Source organism: Antechinus flavipes, chromosome 1, assembly GCF_016432865.1.
Source record: "Antechinus flavipes isolate AdamAnt ecotype Samford, QLD, Australia chromosome 1, AdamAnt_v2, whole genome shotgun sequence".
NCBI lineage: Eukaryota > Metazoa > Chordata > Mammalia > Dasyuromorphia > Dasyuridae > Antechinus > Antechinus flavipes.
Window position 1 is genome coordinate 656,787,120 of NC_067398.1, and position 23,460 is coordinate 656,810,579.

General features: G+C 41.0%; 1 protein-coding gene across 2 annotated transcripts in view; it reads right to left on the reverse strand.

Annotated features, from left to right (window-relative positions):
* Positions 1–5,412: 5,412 nt before the first annotated feature.
* Positions 5,413–23,460, reverse strand: part of DNAJB1 (DnaJ heat shock protein family (Hsp40) member B1) — a 48,057-nt gene continuing 30,009 nt past the window's right edge. The window contains exons 1-3 of one of the 2 annotated variants that reach the window (XM_051971716.1): positions 9,403–10,891; positions 7,301–7,881; positions 5,413–6,862 (exon numbers count right to left, since the gene is read on the reverse strand). In XM_051971716.1, the coding sequence (XP_051827676.1) occupies positions 6,632–6,862; positions 7,301–7,881; positions 9,403–9,871 (1,281 nt within the window). In that variant the 5' untranslated portion in view covers positions 9,872–10,891 and the 3' untranslated portion in view covers positions 5,413–6,631. Of the gene's footprint in view, positions 6,863–7,300; positions 7,882–9,402; positions 10,892–23,460 lie in introns of those variants that run through there. The other variant, XM_051971717.1, reaches the window with a different exon arrangement.

The following is a 23,460-nucleotide window of genomic DNA, read 5'->3' on the forward strand; positions in this document are numbered from 1 at the left end:
GAAAAATGTAGATCAAAATAACACCTATCTCACAGGGTTGTGAGGATCAAATGAGGTAATTATAAACCACTTAGCACTAGCCTGCCACCTAGCATGTGCTTCATAAATCCCTGTTCCTTTCCCTTCTGCTTAGCCTTACTTACTTTCATGTTGCTGCAAGGGAAAACAGGGGTCATTGGTAAGCAGAACCTTATCCTCAGAGCCTCCTTCCCCTTCCCCTAAAAAGCCCAATAGAAAACATTGAATAGAGTTTTAAGTGCAAAAGCCTTGGAGCAATGAGATTTTATGAATCATTCCTGTACATCTGCAGGAAGAATAGGGCTCAATAGAAAAAGCTGGGTAAATTTCCTTTGGGACTTTCTTCCACTGTAAAATGAGAGAGTTGGATTAAATTATCTCTGGTTCTCAGAGAACTGTATGATTCATTCCAGGGATCTAGAAGATAGCTTCTTTAGATCTAGATAGAAAAGGAGTGAACTTTTTAATAGGTATTCTGGGAATGGTAGTTCTTTTAGCCTCCCCTGGGAAATAGGCAGAGTGGGTGGTGTTTGTTCCCCTTCCCCTTTACTTCAAGATGGAATTAATTCTTTCATTTCCAGGCAGGAACAAAAGATTGGAAGCTGGTCTCAGAGCAAGTTTTTGGGAAAGACTAATAGACTGAGGGATTTGTGGATTATAACTAGCAAATGGAAGAGCAAAATAGAGGAAAAATACCAAGGAGAAATGGAAGCATCTCCTACTATCAGCCCTTTAGGGCAAACAGAGCAATCTGGTGTATCCGGAAGTCAGGAACAACAGAGTTATTGTTCCCTCTCCCTGCTGGGATGGGGTTTGGTGGGGGTATGGAGGGTGTATAATCTCTGCCATTCCAGTGGAGTGACTGGTTGTCATAGTGAATGCCAACAATACTGTGGGGTTGGCAAACCAACTGGTCCCCCAGCACCACAAATTTGTCTCATCCCAGCAACACTTACAGGATCTAGAACAGGAAGGAACTACAGAGAACATTGAATCCTCTCCTTTTACAGAAGAAGAAACTGAGGTTAAAGAGAAGGGAATTGGCTCAGGTCAGGCAGCTAATAAGAACTAGTGAATCGGGGTTGTGGTCCCTTTAAGATCTTTTCGGATTGATTTGTGATTCAGATTACTCCCAGCCCCTCCTGGCTAATGCATTATCAGTTCAGGAAGCCTACACCTTTGATTCACAAATCAATCCAAAAAGATCTTAAAGGGACCACAACCTGCTTCACTAGAATTCAATACCAGGTCTTCTGATTCCAAATTCAATGTTCTTTTCACTATTCCCCACCTGTATTTGGAAGGGGAAAAGTATGGACAACAGGAGATAGACAAGGGCTAGCAAGTCATCTGTTCCTAAGGGACTGAAACTTCCGAAGGCAATCACTCAGTAGGGAGCAGTGGGACCTGGATATGGAGTCAGAGCCACACTTATTAGGTTTATGGTTTTGGATTACTTGCTCTACCTCTCTGTTTTCTCTGTTAAATATAGACCTAAAATCCCTTTTTGTACCAAATTCACTATTCTAAAGATTGGACTTAGTCTAATTTTGCCACTTCATGGACAGGTAGAATTAATCCCACAGATTTAAGTAGCACAACTGAGGTTCCTATTTATTTCCTCCCCTACTCCGGACTATTAAATCAATCCAGGGCATTTTGCTTGTTAGATAACCTCTAAGCTTCCTCCCAATTCTAAATCCTATCATTTTATGACCTCTAGATACTTCGCTTAAAAGTAAGAACACCATTGTGTCACCAGGGGAGGAAAGGAGATGAGAAAATAGGCTCCTCTGAAAGGGAAGACCCTAAAGAAAATGAAAGAAGCCTGGGCTGGGAAGGGGCTGGTCTAGAGAAGCCTGGAGGGCAGTAAGAGATTAGTTTGCCATCTCCCCTCCTTTCCCCCCTACCCCCCCCCCCCCCCAGTTCTTTTTACAGGTGAAGAAACTGAGATCAGAGGCAGAAGTAGCTCGCCCAAGATCACATAATAGCAAATTAGAGAAATGGGATTTGAATGTAGGTCTTCCGATTTGCTCCCCTCACCCCTTTGCCATTTTCCCACCATTCTAGGATGTACTTTGTTGATATGCCTGAATGAACCATCTCAGTGCTCATGCTGCCCTTCCTGAGGCTCTAGCTCACCCAACCAGCCCAACAGGATCAGACTGGGCAAGGGCACTTTTGGGAAAGGAAATCTGATGTGGAAAGGCTGGAAGCAAGGATAGGGATTCAGGACAGAGCCTTTTCTTGGTCAAAGAGACCAACCCCAAAGCCAAAGGGATAGCAAACCTCAGGAAACAAGCAGGATTTGCTTTTAAGTTCTGCTCACCAAATGGGGTGAGGATGTTCAAAGAGTGCTTGGAAATAGATGAAAACCCCATTTGGAATCAGGCTGACTTACTCCGAGATCTTGTGGTCTAGTGGAAAGGGCCCTAGTTTCTGCCTCAGAAGGTCTGGCTTTATTTAACTTTTTAACATTCTTCTTACCTGAGTGACTCAAGCAAATCACCTAATCTCTCTGGGCCTCTTCTGAGTTGGACTAGATTAATCAAACAGCACTTATTAGAAGCTTATTGTGTAGCAGATCCTGTGCTATTGGACACACACAAAAAAGGGCAAAAGAAGTTCCTGCTCTGAAACAGCTTACATTTTAGTGGGGCAGACTGCTTTTAAAAAATAAGACACATATGAGGACAAACAATAGTTTGAAGAAATCAGAGTAAGGTTCTAGCCACTAAGCAGGCTGGGAGGAGGAAGGAGGCAGGAAAGGCCCCCTTTAGAAAGTGATCTTGCATGGAATTCTAAGAGATAGGGAGTCAGGAAGGTGAGAAATCTAGGTATGCCAACTGCTTCATGCATGCTTATCTTCTGTGACCCTCAGAGTAGGCCGGGTGTGGCTGGAGTGTAGAGTGCAGAAGTGAATGGAAGGAAGTAAAGTGTGAGAAGACTGGAAAGGCAAATTTAGGAATCGCTTTAATACCAGAACAAATGACCTTAATTTCTAAGTTCTCTTCCAGCTCTTCTGATTCTGAATATTGTATTACGAAGAGAACCCTGGATTAATGAGCAGGAGACCTAAGTTCAAATTTCATCTCTGCTGCTGTGTGAATTTTACTCAAGGCATTTTATCACTCTCTGGGGTTATTCCCATCTATAAAATGAGGGGACTGGCCCCTTTCAGCTCTAAATTCTTTGATTCTCTCACTAACTTACGGGCATTTTCCTAGACGGATGAAAGGCAGTTTAGTATGGACGGAGTCCTGGAGGAAGGTCTGGGTTTGAATTCTGCCTCAGAAGTTTAGCAGCTGGGATCCCAACTCGACTGATGAGATTATTATAAAGGTGCCTTCCAGCTGACAATCTAGGATTCTAGTCCTGTCTTAGTAGAAAATTATCAAGTACTTGCATGTAGACCTAGAAGCAGGGGTGGGGAGAGGGAAAGGCTAGAAAGATGCAGGCTCCCTTTGGCAAAACCTTTCCTGAGCTTTCTAGTCACCACCAGAGAGGCCAGGCATGAAAGAGCTAAGCTGCTGGTTCTCAAACCAGATCACTGGGGGCACAGAGGGGTTAGCTTTAAATTCCAAAGCTCAGCAGAAAAGGGCATTATCACCCTCAGCTGACAGCACAGCCACTGAATTCCTTTCAAAGCCAACCTCCAAGCCTACTTTACATGAGCGCTAGCTTTCTTCCTCTCTAAAAACTAAAACTACTAATCTGGCCCTTGTCCTGGAAGCTTCCCTACTAAGCTCTGGGAATGAGTTCTTCACCAGTCCCTTCATGAACAGGGATCATGGAGGTCTAGAGAAGGGAACCCATAACAGCAATGAAACCAAAACAAGGACTGGAGTAAGATCTAGAGCTGAAAGGACCCTGGGAAATTGATTGCAATCCCTATATATGTAATGTAAAAGAATAAAGTGAGGCCCACAGAGATGGTGACTTGTTCAAAATTGTACAGGATGAATAGCTGAGTTGGGGTTTGATCTGTCTTCTGGCTCCAAATTAGTCCATGATTTCCATATTAATGTGTTAGTGAACCATCTATCATATTGTATCTCATCCCATAAAAATGTATTCCCAAGAATAGAAACAGTTTCATTTTAATCTGTGTACTATGCCTGGCACATAGCAGGTGAATAAATGCTTCTTTATCAATTTTGAATCAGAAAACTGGAGCTTCTTGTGGTATGATCATCAGTCAGTAACTTTATCCTTCCAAACTTTTTTCATCTGAAAATGAATTTGGTATTGTCTGCCCCAGAAGACTCTCATAACATTCAAGGGGTAGAATACATGCTGTCCTCCACCAAACATGCAGATGTCAATCATATGAACATATAGGGTATGCCAGCTGTTTCATGCATGTTTCTGAGACCCTCAAAAGTAGGAATCATTCACAGGACTTGCCCTGATCACACAGCCAGAAGCTCCAGATGTCAAGGTCTCTCTTAAATTTGGTCTTTCTAGTATGCCATACTTCTACATGTAAATCACCTTCCACTCAGCAAGACAGCTGAATAAAGTAGTTGATTGGAAAGGATTTCCTACTCAAAATACCTTCAACTTCCAACAGAAAACTACCTTTAAGCCCTCCCACGTCAAGGAAGTCACACTTCTGATCCTATCACGTTGTCTTTTAAGGTCACCTTTTTTTTTTTTGGCCTTTAAACAAAGCTCTTTTTCACTCATTTCAGGACTGATATATAGCGATGCTTGTCTTTAGAAAGGAGGGTGATGGGTAGCTGTGTTAGAGGGGCTTCAAGAATTCTTAAGTTCCTCTTCAGTATGTCAACTCCTTGAGGATAGTTTATTTTTTGTATCCCTATAGTTTAGAACATGGTAGATGTTTGACAATTTGCTTGTTATTTTTGGTTGAAGTCTTTACCCAGGAAGTAGACCATGTCATACAATAAATTGGTCAGATTCAGGGTTTGATTTAATAGGTGTAGATACCAAAAAAAAATATTCTTAGGTCAGCCCTAAACCAGCAAAACAGCAACTATTTACTCTAGGGAAAAAAAAAATCTAGTAAGTTTTCAGAAGGGTTACTCTCTGGGTAGATTCCTCAGGAGGAAGTAGTTAACAGTGGCTTTAGTTAATAACTCAGGTTTAACCATTGCTTCTCAAACCTGACTACTTTGTTTTTAATATTTGAACTGTGTATCTGCCTTTCAAGGAAGTGGTGCTAAGAACCACTGTAGAACTGGTTCTATGGCAATCAAAAACCCTCAAGAATGTCTGGAAAAATCGGAGAGTCTTTTATCCACAACTAAGTCTTCAGGCCTTAAGAAAAAAGGTCACCTGGTCACTTCCCTGCATTCCCAGCCCACCCCAGCCCAAGTAGTCCCACCCCTCCAGATCTAGAATACCCCCCAAACAGAGTCGTGGGAAGGCTTTCCTGTGTTTAGCATCAGTCTTTAATCCTGACGTACTGCACATTGACAAGTCATATGCTTTGGTCTCGTGTCTGCAGCAGCAACCTTACAATTAAATCTATAGGCCTGAGTACCAGACCCATTTCCAGGGAAGAGACAAAGTTGTTCCAAAAAAAACAACCCCAAAAATTTCATTTTAATTCCAATATGGCCCCATACAGAGAGCAGCAGCTGTAATGCATTGGGTTTTTTGTAAGTGCACACCAAATTTATACAGATTTATACAAAAATTATTTACAGAAGATCCATGGTGCTCCTGTATCAGAAGCAAAGACCCTTTTATCAAAAGGGATTATAACTAGGGCTGTGCTAAATTCAAAAGGATTGGATCCCTTTGATAAGAGTCCAGAGTCCATTTCTTCAGATTGGGTCAGGGGTTAAGGGATTCGAAGGGTTAATGCGATATCCTGTACATCCCAGGTGAGCCAATAAGAGGAAAAGACAATAATGGACCCCAGCCTATGAATGGGCTATAAAGAAATGACTATAGAGAAAGAATTTTAGAATGCCCCACTGGTTACCCAAGCCTCCCTTTTTGTTGGCTTTTGGACACCATCAAGGCAATTCTCAAGGTAAATTATAAGGTTTCATTCTGGGACAGCAAGAAAGGATGTAATTATTTTCAGAAGCAAAAATGAGACACGTGAAGACAAAGTTGGAATAAAATACATATCAGTAACACCACAAACAGCAATGAGGAGCAGAAATGGTCTTGTAACCAGGACTGTACTCCAGGCAGACATCAACTAAGAGTAAGAGCCAAAAATGCTAAAGAACAGCAGAGTCCAATTATGTGGTATAATGCTTTCCATCTAAAGGAGGGAGTGTGTATATTCAAGGGTAGTTGATACAACTCAGGGTCTGAGCTGGAGATGACAGAAAACTTAATTGTTTCTGGGAAAAGGGGGAGGAGATTAGTTATACTGGCACCATTAAAGAGGGTCAAATTCCTTGGAATGCTTTTGTGCTACCCCATTACCTGTGAACCTATTGTTTGAAAAACCACTGAAGCCTAATGCAAGACTTTGAAAGATTGTAATATATTCTCTGGAAACATTCAGCATATGAAAACCCTCTGTGGTCCCTCCCACCCTGGGGGCCCACAACTGTTGGAGATGGTCCAGAAAACCTTGAGCTTTGGAAATGTCCTTGGTTCAGTCCTTGAGGAGCAGAGATTGCTATATAGGCAGGATCTGCTCCAGGACGGTTCTTGAAGACGGGGGAATTCTGTCAGGGAAATTCACTTCAAATTCAATAATGAGGTCCCCACGTTTTTCTGGTGTTTTGGGGAGGGGAAGGCCTTCTCCAGGAACCTTCCGCCTCATTCCGGGCCTGATGACATCCTTGAACACTATGGGTATGGTCCTGCCATCCAGCGTTGGGACATTCACTGTACAGCCACACAGGGCCTAAAAGCAAAGGCATATGATTAAATAGATGAACAACTAAGGAGGAGAGAGTTCTTCTCTAAGGCAGCTTATAGGACCTTAAACAAAGACTTTTAGATTGAGTAGGGATTAACTCTCTACCAATGTTAGTAACTTATGCTTTCACTTCAACTTGTTTTACAGGAACCCCTGGTACCGGTTCTAGAAAGTGTGGCATACTTTGCACAGATCTGCATGGCTAACTACACATGAACATTCAAAATATAGAATTCCTCTAAATTGTGCTGAGTGTTATGTCTCCAGTAAGGCAATGTAGTATAGAATCAAAAGATCCGGACCCGCGTTTCATTACTGGTGGTCACTTTCAGACTCCAAAGTCAAATTCTCTAAGATCATTAAAGCCCAGAATCCTATGACTATAAATCACAGCTGTGGACCACTATATAGGTCTTGTCTTACCTCACGGAGGGAGATCCTTGCAGGGTAAATCACATCAGACCCGTCTCTCTTAAATATATTGTGTGGCTTGTCCTTTAAAACAAAGACAATGTCAGCTGGAATGTTGGTAGAGGTTTGGTCCCCCTCTTTTGGGAAGGTAATCTTGGTCCCCTCTTTCCACCCTCTTTTCACTTCAATGGTCAGGATCTTGTCCTCATTGCGGATGCTCTTCCCATCGGGGTTAAGCCGCTTGTGGGAGATCTTCATCTTTTTGGTACAACCACTATAGATCTCCTCAAGTGAGACCCGCAGGTCATGGGTGACAGGGGGATCCTGTTTTCGGCGGCTGTGTTCCTGGGTGGGGCGGGGTCGACTAAAGTTCATATTGGTAAAGCCACCCATGCCCACTGGGAAGCCAGAAAATGGGTCATCAATGTCCATGCCTTCTTCCCCGTTTCGTTGACCAAAAAAGGTGTCAAAAGGATTGCGGCCACCAAAGAACTCAGCAAACATAGCATGAGGGTCCCCATGGAAAGTGTAGCTGAAGGAGGCACCGTTAGGACCAGTACTGCTACCACTACTAGGGCCACCACCCTTCAGTCCTGAAAAAGAAAGGAAAAAAAACACCAAAAATTCAAAATGTTGGTCAAATAAAACAGCTCTTCTTGCTCTAGGACTCCTTTTTTCCCCACCAACTAAAGAAAGAGGAACATCTGAACGTCATTAGAGAATTAAAAAGCATTGCTTTTATGCTCCACTTTGATCGTTTTTCCCATTTAGAAACAACCTTGTTTCAGGACAGAGAAACAGTCTTATCTATAAAGAGGAGGAAGAAATTGCTAGGTTTTTTGCATCCTAGCCTTGAACTGCTAAGCCTGTGAGGGAAATTGCTAGAATATAATATAATGCTAGCCTGAGCAATAAAGATTGAGAATTTAACAGCTTATTATTGACTTCTATTCTCCAACCTAGATTTCAGCTGGTTACTCTTTGAGGTCAAGATATAAAAGCCATCCCCAAAAGTTTTATTGCAGTTTTAAGCTTTATAAGGTTAAATTTTATAAAGACTTCTGTTGCATCCTGTAGAAGATCCTTTTTTTCTAAATGGCAAAAAAATGCAATTTCCAGTTATTTATAGTTAACCCTTTAAAAGAAGGGTTATTGTTTTATCCCCATGCTCTTTCAACTTTGACTGACAGATCAGTCCTTTTAGATTTTTCTCTTACAGACCTTCAAGGTCTGTAAGAAGCTTAGAAATTAAAGATATTATTTTACTTGAAGCTGGGGAAAAAAATTAATCTCCCCTCCTTTTTTCAAAGCAAAGTTTAACTAGTTATAGCATCTTGCAGTTCTGCAACTCCCCACTGAAATACTTCATATCCAAGACATCTATATCTTTCTCTTACTGGAATGAGGTAGAGAAAAGCCCCAGATTAACTGCTGGATTCAGAAGACAGCTTAAACTATCATTAATATTCTCATATGAAAGCATCTAGGTGAATTTCCAATATATATCCTGCAGGAAAATGGAGATGAGGGGAGTCATCAAACAAGTCTGCTCAAGAGTGGGGAAGATGAAAAGCAGACCCCGCCTAATGTACCAGTATACTCCAGTCCACACCCAAAGGCTGGGGAAGCCCGCAGTAAAACCTGACAATCTCCCTATCTCCAGTCTAACTTCTCTCGGGGAATGACTAACAAACATGCTAGAAGCTTCTACAGACATGACAGCCAGCTGCTGAGCCAGCCAGGTCTCCACCTCTCATCCAAAAGCTGCCAATCGGAATGCAGAACAGCACAGCCAATGGGCACCGGGGTCGGGGGCCAGCAGCCCCAACGGGTTAGAGGGGTAAAAGTAACTCTTGTTTATTGCAAAAACCACATCAGGACTCGGGGGCGAACAGGGGCCGAGCAAACGTCAGAGATGCCCCATCCCCCGGCAGGAAGGCTCCAGGAGGACGGCGCAGGCTCGCAGGGGCCCGGCCTCGCCGCGAGCGCCGTGCCCGGGGCCCAATGACTCCGACCTCAAGGAGACGCCTGGTTTTCCGGGAGCGGCCTCTTGCAGCGCCGCCCGGGCCTCTCCCAGCTGACCCCGCTCCCGCTTCCGCGGGCCCCGGACTCACCCTCCTCCCCGTAGCGGTCGAAGATGTCCCTTTTGCGCGGGTCGCTGAGCACGTCATAGGCCTCGGCGATCTCCTTGAACTTCTCCTCGGCGCCAGGCTCCTTGTTCTTGTCCGGGTGGTAGCGTAGCGCTTGCCGGCGGTAGGCTCGCTTGATCTCTTCGTCCGAGGCGCCCCGGGCCAGGCCCAGCGTCTGGTAGTAATCCTTACCCATGGCCCCCACCCTCCCGCCGCCGTCCCTACGGCTCCGCCGCCGCCCCGGCCCGGACGCTATATACCCGCCCGGCGGAAGCTTCCAGAGCCCGCCAGCCCTCTCCAGAACCTTCCGCTCCGCCCCTCGCGCCGCACTGCCCAATCCCGGGCGCCCGAGTTTCAACACGTGATCATGGGGGCGGGGTAGGATTGCCAACGGTTGCGGGCTCGAGACGCACTCCTCCGCCTTCTTTGCTCCTCCCTTTTGCAACGCCCCCATCCCCCGCGGGGCGCGAGTCAGTTCTCCCGGGGCCTTCTGGGACCTCCACCTAGTTCAACAAGCTCCACCCCTTGGCTCCGCCCTCCTCGAATTTCTATTCTTCCGGAGCGTCGAAGACTCAGCCTCCGTGCCCTGCCCACACCTGGGGAATCAGAGCAAGCCCCACCCCCTCATCTGGATCTCAAGGATAGATCCTGGCTTAGACAATTCAAAGGGACTGGAGATCTGATCTCTTTGAACAAAAAAAGAAATTGAGTTTTGGAGAAGGGAAGGCACACATTCTGGACTTATTTCCTTTTTGTCTCTACCTAACAGACAAGCCTTTAAATATTTGCTTCTTGAACGACTAGTAAGTGGCAGAAGGAAGGATCTGTTGTTTTCAATTCCAAATTCGTTGCTTTTCCCTATAGGATTTAGTTTAGCTCCACATTTTTCTCCAGTGACACTGTCACAGCCCAGGTGCAGGCTCATCACCTGTCTGCCTCCAGTCCATCTTCACTTAGTTCAGCAGCAAAAAATCTGCCTAAAGCTCAGATCTGATAGTGTCACACACTTATCATTTTCAGAATCAAATACAAACTCCTCTGGCATTCAAAGTCCTTCATAATCTGGTTTTTTTTTTTTTAAACACTTATGCCTCCTATACTCTCTTAGATCCAGGGAAGCTGGCCTGTTCCACAAACAAGACACTCCATTTCTCAGTTCAGGCATTTTCTCTGGCTGTCTCCCCAGCCTGGACTACTCTCCCTCTTCTCTCCTGGCTCCCCTGGTTTCTTTCAAGTCCTAATTAAAATTCCATCTTCTAATGGAAGCCTTTCCCAATCCCCTTTAACACTAGTACTTTCCCTCTATTATCTACACTTTTTCAATATATTAGTTTACATGTTGTCTCTCCTCCATTAGACTGTGAATTTCTTGAGAGCAGGACCTGTTTTTGCATCACCAGCACTTACCACAGTGCCTGGCATATAGTCCTTTAATAAATGCTTGTGACTTATTAAACGCTTATTGTGTGCCAAAAAAGAAAATATCTGTCCTCTTGGAACTTACATTCTATTGAGGGGAAAGTGAAGAGAATAAGGCAAAGAAGTAAATACAAAATATATGCAAATTGGGGGGGGCCTTTAGAAAAGGGTTTTGTGTGTGTGTGTGTGTGTGTGTGTGTGTGTGTGAAAAGTGGCACTGAAGCTGAGCACTGAAGGGATTCAGGGATTCTTAAATGAAGATGGGACAAAAGGACAGAATTTCTTATTGGGAAGTGATTTTGTTGCAGAAGCAGCAAAGTAGATATGTCTGTAAAGAGGCTATATTATAAGTATCAGGTTTGGTTAGAATGTAGTATGTGTGTGTGTGCGTGTGTGCATGTGTGCACGGCGCTATGAAATCAGTCTAGAAATAAAAGTTGGAGCCAAACTGTGAAGAGCCAGAGGAGTCTACATTTTATTCTGTAGCAATAGGGAGCCACTGAACTTTCTCCAGTAGGGAAGGGACATGGTCAGACCTGTTGTTCATCAAGAATAGCAATTTGGCAATAGTGTGGAGAAAGAATTGGAAAAAGGAGAAAAGAAAGGGAGAGCAATTAAGCAATTACTAAAGTAGGCAGGCATGTGGTAATGCACATGCAGCTTGTAGCTTGTATGAATCTAGAAGTAATCCATATCTGCAATTTATTGAATATGGAGGATGAAAGAGGGAAAGAATTAAGAGTAACTGTGAGAGTTGAGAATGGGAGTGACTTGGATAAACTACCTATGATTCCCATTCATTAAACATTTGAGGGAGAGCCGATTTCCTTGATTCTCCCAGTCCCATCAGAGCACTCAGTTCCACTTCTATGAACCTGATTTTTTCTCTTCGAAGAGTTGTAAAAGTATTTGGTCTATTCAACTGGGACACATCTGAACCAGGGTACTTTGCTCCAAAGCTGCTTTTCTGAATTTATTGAAGAATCAAGAGGATTATAGTATTTAGAAACTTCTAAAGATGAGAAACCTGAGGTCCAGAGAGTATGAATGACTTATTCAAGCTTATAAAAGTAAGTAAAAAATAAAAATCTGGGATCTTTCTAAACTCCAATTTAGAGGTATTTACCCTTCTTAAGTGTAAAGATATACTCAACAGAATAAGAACAACAATGATAGCAGCAGGACTTTGTAAATTACTTTTAAGCCTTGTCAAAATACATCTATTATCTCATTTGATCTTCAAAATAAGTCTCTTGAAGCAGATGCTATGATTATCCTCATTTTACAGATGAAGAAGTTGGGGCAGAAGTTAGGTGTCACACAAGTATTTGATGTCACGTTTGAATTCAGATCTTCCTGATCCCAGGTCCAGTGCTCTGTTCACCAAGTCATCTTTAAAATGTGCCTCCTCATTGAAGTCTTAGCTCTAGAAAAGGTTAGTTTTTACTCTTTTACACTCTATCAAGGATGACTTCTCCTTCAGATAGTTTCATATAGGCTAATCTTTGGACTTGGCCTCTAAAAAAAGAGTCTGAAGAACTGGACAGATATTGGAGTGGGGAGATAAATTGGGTGGACACATACCCAGTTCCCTGAAATAAAGTTAATGCAACTATGTAACCCTTTCAAAGAAACCTATTCTCTGGGGAACTTTGCAGCATTAGAGATATGGAGTTCCAGATGAGGGGCTCGTGGACTAAATGAAGAGCTGCAGAAAGCCTGGCATGGTAGAGCAGTGAAGGAGCTCCTGGGCAATGAAAAGTTCCTTGGACCAATTTTGGGTCCAAAACAGAGGTTTGGCAAGAGACAAATCCATGACATGAATTTTGTCCTTCACTGATACTGTGAATTATGTGGATTGTACAGATTTGGGTAAAGATAATAGTACCCTAATAACATTAAACACTTTTTGCTTTTAAAGAAGTTTTCATCCCCTGTGTAGTACTATAAATTTGGAAGAGTGCATAGATCCCTGAGAAAAGTAGAACATACTAGACAGGGAAGGATAATGGTTTTGACTGTGCATGGCTTTGTGTACAAGTCCTTTGCAAAGACTGTCTTATATGCCAAATTTTATTAGCTTCAGTGATTTCGAGGAAGCCGTGTAGGCCTTTTCCCTTTTATTTTTGGTGGGAAAAGGGAGAAAAGTTCTAACTATGATCCAAATCTTAAGGGAAATCCATAAATGGGGGGCAAGAATCAAAGGGATAAGAGATTTCTAATGTCAAAGTTAGTCCATGCAAAACAAAGTACTTCAGTTCTGGGTCACAAGTTACAAAATTATAAGACATCCTAGTGTCATGACTCTTGAATTCTCTAGTCCTGACTCTGTTTTTCCTGAGAGACATAACAGTGGATAAGTAATTTAAGCCCTTGATTTCCTCCTTTGTAAAATGGAGAGACTTGCCAAACTTAGGGTTGAATAGGGTTGTTGATAAATAAAATAATGTATTTGAAAACTGTGAAAAAATCATCATTATGCTTCTATAAATAGTATTTATACAAATAGTCCTAATCTCTAATCTGAAATGCAATCATTTCTCCAAGTAAACATTCTTTACTTATATGTTCTGCTCACATCTAAAATTCAAAATTAGGTACTATACAATACTCATCATAGTTCTCATAATGCTTGACAAATAGTATGCACAAAATAAATAATTTGCTTGCTTCCTTTCTTTTTCTTTTATTCTACTAATTCTGTTGATAGTACCCACTATCAAAATGCTGGAGTCATCTATGACATTTTGTTAATTCTACCTCTATAATCTTTCTCACACTTGACGCCTCCAATCTACTCATAGAATCTTAGCATTGGAAACTATCTGAAAGACCAGAGGATATAACTTTCTTAGGAAGTCCCTCCAGCTTTTGCTTGAAGACCTTCAGTCAGTGGGAATCCACTACTTCTGGGAGTATTTGGCTCCCCTTTTGGACAGTTCTAATTGGTAGGAAGTTTTTGCTTATATGGCACCTTAATACATCTCTCTGAATTTCACTCATTTCTAGTGTCCTCTGGAGCTAAGAAAACAAATCTAATTTCTCTTTTACACAAAAGCCTTAGGAATATTTGCAGACATTTATAAACTTCTTTTCTTCAGGATAAACACACATAAATCCTCAAATGCTCCTCATACAATTGAGAATAGAGGACCTTCACCATTCTGATCACCCTCTTCTAGTAGCTTTACAATTTCTTAATCCCCTTCCTAAAATATGGTACCTAAAATAGAATGCAATATACTTGATATGGTGTGACCAGGGCAGAGTGCAGCAAATTCTTATTATGTCACTCTTTAGAAAGCTTACAAATGCATTAGTTTTTATCAAGTTTATATCAAGCTTTTGGTTCACTAAAATCCCAGATTTTTTAAAAGATGAACTATTATCCAGACAAACCTTCTCTATTTTGTACATGAAAGCAAGAATGAGATTTTAATGAAATCTTTGAGTTAGCAAGGCCTAGGTTCAAATTTGGCTTCATATACTTCCTAGCTGTGGGGTCCTGGGCAAAGCCATTTAACCTCTGTCTCAGATTCCTTAACTGTAAAGTCAAGATTATAATAGCATCTACCTCCTCCCAGGATTGTTGTAAGGATTAACTTAGATATTTATAAGGTGCTTAGCACAATAACTGCACATAGTAGGTACTGAATAAATGATTATTCCTCCTTATGTGACTATTTGCCATCTACTCCATTTTTTTTTTTTTTTTTTTTTTTTGCTGAGGCAGGTGGGGTTAAGTGACTTGCTCAGTCACATAGCTAGGAAGTCTTTAAGTGCCTGAGGTCAGATTTGAACTCAGGTCCTTCTGACTTCAGGGTTGGTGCTCTATCCATTGTGCCACCTAGTTGCCCTCTCCAATTCATTTTACAGAAGAGGAAGCTGAAGCAAACAGGATCAGATGACTTGCCTAGGGTAAGACAGGTAATTTGAACTCATGTCCTTTTGACAGCATTTTATCCACTATGCCACCTAGCTGCTCCCATGTTTCCTCTTATCAAATTTACTTTTATTGGATTCAGTCAAAATCTAAGAATTCTGTATTATTCACTGTTAACAATTCCTTTCAGCATTGTCATCCACAAATTTCATAAACATGAGATCTATATTTTAATCCAAGCCATTAGTTAAATAGCACTAAACCAAGAATAGATCCTAAGGACCATTAACAAGAGTTGTCTAAGTTGACACTAAGCCATTCATGATGATGGGTTTTGATCTGGCCATCAAACTGCTCAAATCCCCTAATTGTTAGGAAGAGGCAACCTGGAGAGGGTAGGACCTGCTATCAAGATCTTGACTTGAATCCCAATTCTGTCATTTATTAAGTGTATGATCTTGGGCAAGCCCCTTCTCTTTTCTAGGCTTCAGCTTTCACTTCTTTAAAAAGAGACTTGTTAAGAGGACCTGTGGGTATGGGGGGGGGGGGATCCTTTCCTAATCTAGATCTGTGACACTAGGATCCCTTTCAACTCAAAATCTGAGTTTATTGTTTAATCTATATCTTTTTGATCTGAATAGCATTAGAAATTTTGTCAAATGCTTTGCTAAAATCTAGGTTAATTGTATCTATAGATCTATAGCATTCCTCAAGCTACCAATCTAGTAAATCTGTCAAAAAAGGAAATGAGGTTTATCTGGCATAACCTACTGATGAAGTAATTCTTAATTTTGTGATCATTTGTTCCTTTCCCACATGTTAACTAAGCATTTCTTTAATAATACATCCTAGAATTGTATTGCAAACTTTATTCTTTAATTAAAAAAAAAAAAAAAAAACAACTGGGACATTTGGTCTCTACTCCAGTACCTCCAGTTTGATCTTTCAAAAGATCAAATCTGCCAGTTCTTTGAAAATCCTAGGATATAAAGCAATTTTAGGGAATTTGAGGGCAGGTTGGCATTCTTTCATGATTGCCCTAATTCTATTGGCTAATGTAAAGTTGATGTCCATTTTTTGTTTTGTTTTTTTCCAGTTCCCATAACATTCTCCTTGATTAATAGAATAGAACTCAAAGCATTGGGACAGCCAGTTCTTACTTCTCTCTTTCAGTATCTTTTCCTCCTTCATGTTATCTCACCTCTTTCTCATATTTCCCCTCCCTTCCATAGCTTTGAAGCTCCCTTTTGGTTGTTTTGTTTTCCCCATCAATTTCCTCTTTATGGACCATGCCATACTCTTGTATTGATACTGCTTGCTACTTGTTCTTGCTTGGTTCTTCAGCATTTTTGCTTTTAAACTCAAAGTTGGCTAGGGAACTCTCTATGTAGACAATTGCACCTTTACCTCAAATTTGAGTTCCTTTTCTTTGTGACTTCAGAATTTCTAGAAAGCTCCCTAGCTTTCTTGGACTGATTTTCCCTTTGGAATTTTAGTCTATTTAAATCAACTATTCAATGAAAAAAAAATTATTTAGCACCAATGATATGCAAAACACTGTTCAAAGTGCTGAAACTATTTTCTACTTAAGCAGAAAAGTAAGGCAATCTCTGCTTTTAAGGAGCTTACCTTCTAGAAATGACACACATAGGAGCTTTTAGTTGCAAATCTAAGAGCTCAGTAGGGATGGGAAGGCCCAATAACATTGAACCATTTGAAGATTCTAAGAATTCTGCTGGTGAGAATTTTATCTTGTGATTCTTTAGGAGCTGCCGAGTGAGGACAGCACCATTTGCAGAAGTCATTCTTGGGCTTCATCTCCATAGTGTTATTCATCCCTTGAATTGGGAAAAAAAATCCTTTGTCTAATGGGCAAGGTATACTGCTCTCTCATATAGTTCTATTAGGAGCTTTCCTGTCTGGTGCAGGCAGTTGATAATGGCAGGCATGTTGGGTCTCCTTCTTCTCAAGAGCTGATCACTTCAATGAGGGATACAAGATCAGATTGGAAAGAGGGTTGGGTTCCTGCACAGTGTTGCTACTGCTATAGCTTCTGAGCTCAAGGTCTTCACTGGCAGGTTGTTTTCACTTGAATTGAGGATTTGAAGTGAGGTGGGTTGGCTCTTCTGGCACATGTAGTCCTTATTTTCCTCAATTAGTGTTGATGCTTCAATCATTCAATAACACCCATAATGTGGAAAGTGTTATTTTAGTAGCAAGGGAGCCAATGTAATGGATTTTGATCAGGAGTGTTCCTTTGATCAATTTGATGAACTCAAAGGGAAAGAACCTTTGTCTAAGGACACACTTGCAGCTCCCCATGGAGACTGGGCATGTCTTTTGGTGATTTGTTCATAGGACAGAGAGGGTTCCTGATTGAGTTTCTGGGGTGGAGGCTAAAACCTCAAGGTGATTGGTTGGCTGTATTTCAGGAGAGTGGACTCTTATTAGAGAAGCCATCTTTTTAAAAAGACCTATAAAAGATAGCAACAGATTGTTTGCCTTTTTATTTATCTTTCTCATTCAGAAGATAGATCAATGACTACACTGATCAGTGTAGTCATAGCACAGATCTATTTTCTGGTGTCAAAGAACACCCTTTCCCCATAATAGTTGCTCTGGGTTAGAAAGACATGTTGTTGTGTATTGCCTTACAGCTTTCTGTTCTCTCAGTCTGAGAGTGCCTAAGAGGAGTCTTTCCTAGCTCAAGAGAGGCAGCCGATAAAGTTCATATAGAAGCACTTGAGCAGATTGTAAGAGAAGCAGAAAACTGGGAAATTTTGTTTTACATCCAAGGGTTCTGACAAAAATTTCTAAAATATAGAGAGAACAGACTCAAGTTTATAAGAATACAAACCACTCTCCAAGTGATAAATGATCCAAGGACATGAACAATTTTCAAACAAAAGCAAGTTATTTCTAGTCACATGAAAAAATGCTCTAAATCACTATTGATTAGAGAAATGCAAATTAAGACAACTTTGAAGTACCACTTTCCACCTCTCAAATTGGCTAAGATGACAGGAAAAGATCATGATAAATGTTGAAGGGGATGTGGGAAAACTGGAACACTAATATGTTGTTGGTGAACTGATCCAACCATTCTAGAGAACTATTTGGAACTATGCCCAAAGGGCTATCAAACTGTGCATATCCTTTCATACAGCAATGTCTGTGTTGAATCTGTATCCCAAAGAGATCATAAAAAAGGGAAAAGGACCCACATGTGCAAAAATGTTTGTAGCAGTCCTTTTTGTAGTGGCAAGGAACTGAAAATTGAGTGGATGCTCATCAACTGAGGAATGACTGAATAAGTTATAATATATAGATGTTATTGTTCCACAAGAAATGATCAGCAGGCTGATTTCAGAAAAACCTGGAGAGACTTACATGAACTGATGCTAAGTGAAGTGAGTAGAACCAAGAGAAGATTGTACACAGACAAGATGATGTGATAACCAACTGTGGTGGATTTGACTCTTCAACAATGAGGTGGTTCAGGCCAATTCCAATAGACTTGTGATGGAGAGAGCCATTTGCATCTAGAAAGAGAGCTGAACATGGATCATAACATAGTATTTTCATCTTTTTTTGTTGTTTGCTTGTTTTTTTTTCTTATTTTTTCCTCTTTTAATTTGATTTTTCTTGTGCAGCATGATAAATGTGGAAATATCTTTAGAAAAATTGAACATATTTAATCTGTGTTGGATTGCTTGCTGTTCAGAGAAGGGGGAGGTGAAGAAGGAGGGAGAAAGATTTTGAACACAAGGTCTTGCAGGGGTGAATATTGAAAATTAGTTTTTCATGTATTTTGAAAAATAGAAAGCTATTATTTAAAAAATAAAGAAGCACTTAACAGAAGTAGACATACAATATTCCTGAATCCCAATTTCCCATGTAGAGGAAGGTTTTTTTTTTCCTCTGCCCCTCTTCCCCCACCTCTTGAACAGCATAATTTTGTAATCTGGCCTTCTAGTCAGAGAAGGGGGGTTTTCCAGGTAGCATGATTCTGGATTTTAGATTTCTAGTTAGAAAAAGGAACTGTAACACTGACACTCTTGGGGTTTGCCTCATGAGTAAAATACAAGTTAAAACACAAGTTCAAGAGTATGGAGACCTGCAAAGGATATGAACTGGCAGTTTACATAAGAAATCAAAGCTATTCATAGTCTTATAAAAAAATATTCCATATCATTACTGATTAGAGAAATGCAAATTAAAACAACTGTTTAGATACTACCTAACACCTATTAGATTAGTTAACATAACAAAAAAAGGAGAGGATATGGAAAAATTGGGACACTATAGCACAGTTGGTAGAATTGTTAATTGATTCAATCATTCTAGAGAGCAATTTGGAACTATGTCAAAGGGCTATAAAACCTTTTGACCCAGCAATACTACTACTAGATCTATATCCCAAAGAAATCAAAGGGAAAAAAAAAAACTATAGATGCAAGAATATTTAGAATCGCTCTTTTTGTGGTGGCAAATTACTGAAAACTGAGGGGATGCCCATCAATCTAGTAATGGCTGAACAAATTATAATACATGATTGTGAAGGAATATTAATGTGCTATCAGAAATGATGAGCAGGATGGTTGCAGAAAAACCTGGTTAGACTGTAATGCCAGAGAAACTGAGGCAAGACAGCAATTGGTTTTTAATCTTTTAATTGTGGAGAGTTTAGACGAGCCAATCGAATTAACACATGTTCAAAAATCATTCAGTCCAGAGTGACTGGGGAACAGCATTTATATAGCAAAGCAGGCAGGTGATACAGAAGCAAAAAGAATGCAGTTAGGTCATCAGGTAGCTGTTGAAAAAAATTTATATTTCTCACAGGCTAAAGTAATAATTGGATGCATTCAATGATGGAAATGGGTTTGGGTTTGGGATGTACACAATAATAAGAGTAACAGGATGGGAATGGGCTCAGGCTATATACAATGATGGGAATGGGCTTAAGGGGACCTTCCAGAGTCATTATTTTTGGGGAACAATAACTGATCTTAGCTACAGAAGCACTTCACAGGTGTGATGCCCAGGTAAAGCAGAAGAATAAAAATAGACAAGATTACTCTAAGGTCATACTTGTCACTATTCTAGTGTATGAGGCTAAGTTCAGGTTCTTATGAGAAACTTAGAAGGTCCTTTTTGGTTCAGCAAGACGTATATAAACTCATATGAAGTAAAATGAACAGAATCAGGAGAACAGTGTACACAATATTGTATTATGATCAATTATCAATGACTTAGCTTTTCAAGACATTTCTGAAGGATTTATGATAAAAAAAAATATTGTCCACTGTAATGGGCTGAGGCTTGAGTTGATGCACTGAGGTCCCAAGCACATGAGGCTAAATAGTAATTGGACCATACTCTTATTAATATGTAAGCTTGGAGAAAGAATGGCCCCTGCCTACTCTTTGTGCAAGTCCTGATGTATTGTATAGGAAATGACCATTCTGGTGGGTGGAGGCAGGGGAGTGAAAAAGGAAGGGGAGGAGATGGCTCAGTGGATAGAGCACCAGCCTTGAAGTCAAGAGGACCTGAGTTCAAATCCAGCCTCAGACACTTAACAATTCCTGGTTGTATGACCATGGGCAAGTCAATTAACTCCAACTACCTCAGCAAAAAAAAAAAAAAAAAAAAAAAAAAAGCAAAAAGAAGAAGAGAAACAAACAGGAAGCCAGGTAGCAGAGAAAGTGGGCCTTCACAAAAATAACACAAGGGCCAAATGAACCCTTTGCTGACTTTGTGGGACGCTTGCAGACAGCTATCACAAGAACAAATGGAGAAAATGCAGTAACAGACATTTTGATAAGGCAACTTGCTAAGGAAAATGCTAATGAGGTTTGCAGAAGAATTATACTAGGACTGCACAAGGATGCTCCTTTAGAGGAGATCATAAGATGCTGTGCCACAGTGGGCACAGGTGCTTTTTATAGCCAGGCTATGATGCAGATTTCCCAAAATCCAAACATGAGAAGACAGAGTCCCTCCTGGAAAGGGACTTCCAGAGAGACTCGTAGATACTTTCAGTGTGGAAAAGTAGGGCATCTGAAAGCTCAATGTTGGTATAGAGATAGAATGGGAAAACAGGGTGGGAGAACAAGACCCAATACCCCATGTCCAAAATGCAACAGAGGATTCCATTGGGCCTCAGAATGTAGACAGATTCAGGGAAACGGGATGAGGGGCCCAGCCCCAGGGCCCAAGGCAAAAAACACTTGGGGCATGATGGCAGCCAATGGTGCACCCAGGGAGGGCCTAGAAGTCCAGTATCCAGACATGACCAATCAGCCAGAAAGCCATATGATGGGAGAAGGGGATTACACAGTCAACCAGGCAGGAAGCAACCTGATGGCAGAAAGGAATTACAATTAGGGAGAATAGAGCTGTATGCAGCTGGGACAACTGAGATACCCCCTGGAGAGGTGAAATCTGTTCCTCTCCAGCCTATGGATCCCTTACCTCCAGGCACAGTAGGCTTGACCATTTCACCTCCTTTTTGTACGTACAAAACAGTGTCCATCCACACACTGATGTGGGAAACTGGGGAATGTGTAGATAATATCCCAGTCTCTAATACAGGTAGACAATGTGTGACTTATCACCCAGGAGAAGTAGTAGCATCAGATTTACTCATACAGAATCCTAATAAGCAACCTGGTGATAGTCACCCAGATTCTGACTCCAGACCACAAAATCCAGAAATATACTGGACAGCAGCTGTAACAGCTGATCGACCTATGCTCACAATCTATATAAATGGCCTACCATTGGAAGGATTGGTAGACACAGGTGCAGATCGTACAGTTATTAGAGGTGCCAGTTGGCCCAGTCACTGGCCAAAGATTAAAGCAGACACCTATATGTCTGGAGTAGGAGGATCAATAGCAGCTGAAGTTAGTGCTGCCCCTATGAGATGGACTTTTGAAGGCAAAACAGGAGTTTTTACTCCTCTTATAGTTGAAAAAATCCCCATCAATCTGTGGGGAAGAGACGTTTTACAACAATTGGGGTTAAAAATGAGTACTTCGGTTTTTTAAGCAGGGCTGCTGTTGAAGGCCTGCCAACACTTTCACCTGTTCCTATCCAATGGAAAACTGATACACCAGTGTGGATAGAACAGTGGCCCTTAAGTAGCGATAAAATTCAGGCCTTATTAGATATAGTACAGGAGCAGCTTGAACAAGGGCATTTACAACCTTCTCTAAGTCCTTGGAATTCCCCAGTGTTTGTTGTAAAAAAGAAATCGGGAAAATGGAGGATGCTCACTGATTTAAGAAAAGTGAATGAACAGATGAAAACTATGGGAACTCTTCAGCCTGGACTTCCATCTCCTACTCAATTGCCTAGAGAGTGGCCTCTTTGGGTCATCGATATTAAGGATTGTTTCTATTCTATCCCTCTGGATAAGGAGGATATGAAAAGATTTGCCTTTTCAGTGCCCATCGTTAACTTAGCTGAGCCTTATAAAAGATATGAATGGACAGTTTTGCCACAGGGAATGAAAAACAGCCCCACTATGTGTCAAATGTATGTTGCTGCTGCTCTTGCTCCAATAAGAAAAGCATTTCCAAAAGTTATGCTATTACATTATATGGATGATATATTGGGATGTGCACCTGAGGAACAAATGCTAGAAGCATGTCTATAAAAAATCATAGAAACACTAAGATACTACAAATTATACATAGCTGAAGAGAAAATTCAAAGACATGCTCCTTTTCAATATTTAGGATATGAAGTATACCCTAAGGTGCTTACAGTACAAAAACTGTCCTTAAGAACAGAGAAGCTAAACACCTTAAATGATTTTCAGAAATTGATAGGAGATATCCAATGGATGCGACCAGTATTAGGCTTGACTACCTATCAGTTACAACCATTATATGATATTTTAAGGGGAGACAGTGCTTTAAATTCACCACACCAGCTTACAAAAGAAGCTCAAGAGGCTTTGAGAGAAGTTGAACTGGCTTTATCCAATGTGGTTGAAAGAGTCACTCAAAACCCCCTGGAAATATCAATTTTTGCCACACAAGAGGCACCCACAGCAGTCCTTCATCAAGGAGACAGTGTGATAGAGTGCGTGAACCTCCCAGCACAATCAGAACAAAGCCTTACTCCTTACCCAGTGCTTGTGGCTAGAATTTTGTTAAAGGCCATTAAGCGAGCAGTACAATTATCTGGGGCAAGACCTGATAAGATATATACCTTTTACACCAATACACAAATTAATGTGTGTTGTGAGACCATCCCAGAGTGGCAAATTTTATTAGCCATGGCTCCAAATTTTACACATGGGTCTCCATTAAAGATAACCAGACTTTTACATAATTGGTGATGGATTCTTGAAGTTTCTAAAGTTCCTCTTAAAGGACCAACTATCTTTACAGATGCGTCCAAACACAATATTTGCACTATATATACTCTCATGACTTAACGATAAAGAGAGTAGTCAGAACTCCTTTTCAGTCCACTCAGCAGAACGAATTATATGCAATCATGTTAGCTCTCACTTATTACCCAGGCGACATAAATATAATATCTGATTCAGCCTATTCAGTAGGTGTGGTACAAAGAATTGCTACAGCCCAAATAAAATTTGCAGCTTCTAATATATATCAGCTCTTTAAGGAACTTCAGGAGCAAGTAAGAAAACATCCAGGTAAGATTTATATCTTGCATGTCCACTCACATAGTGGACTCCCAGGCCCTATTTTTGATGG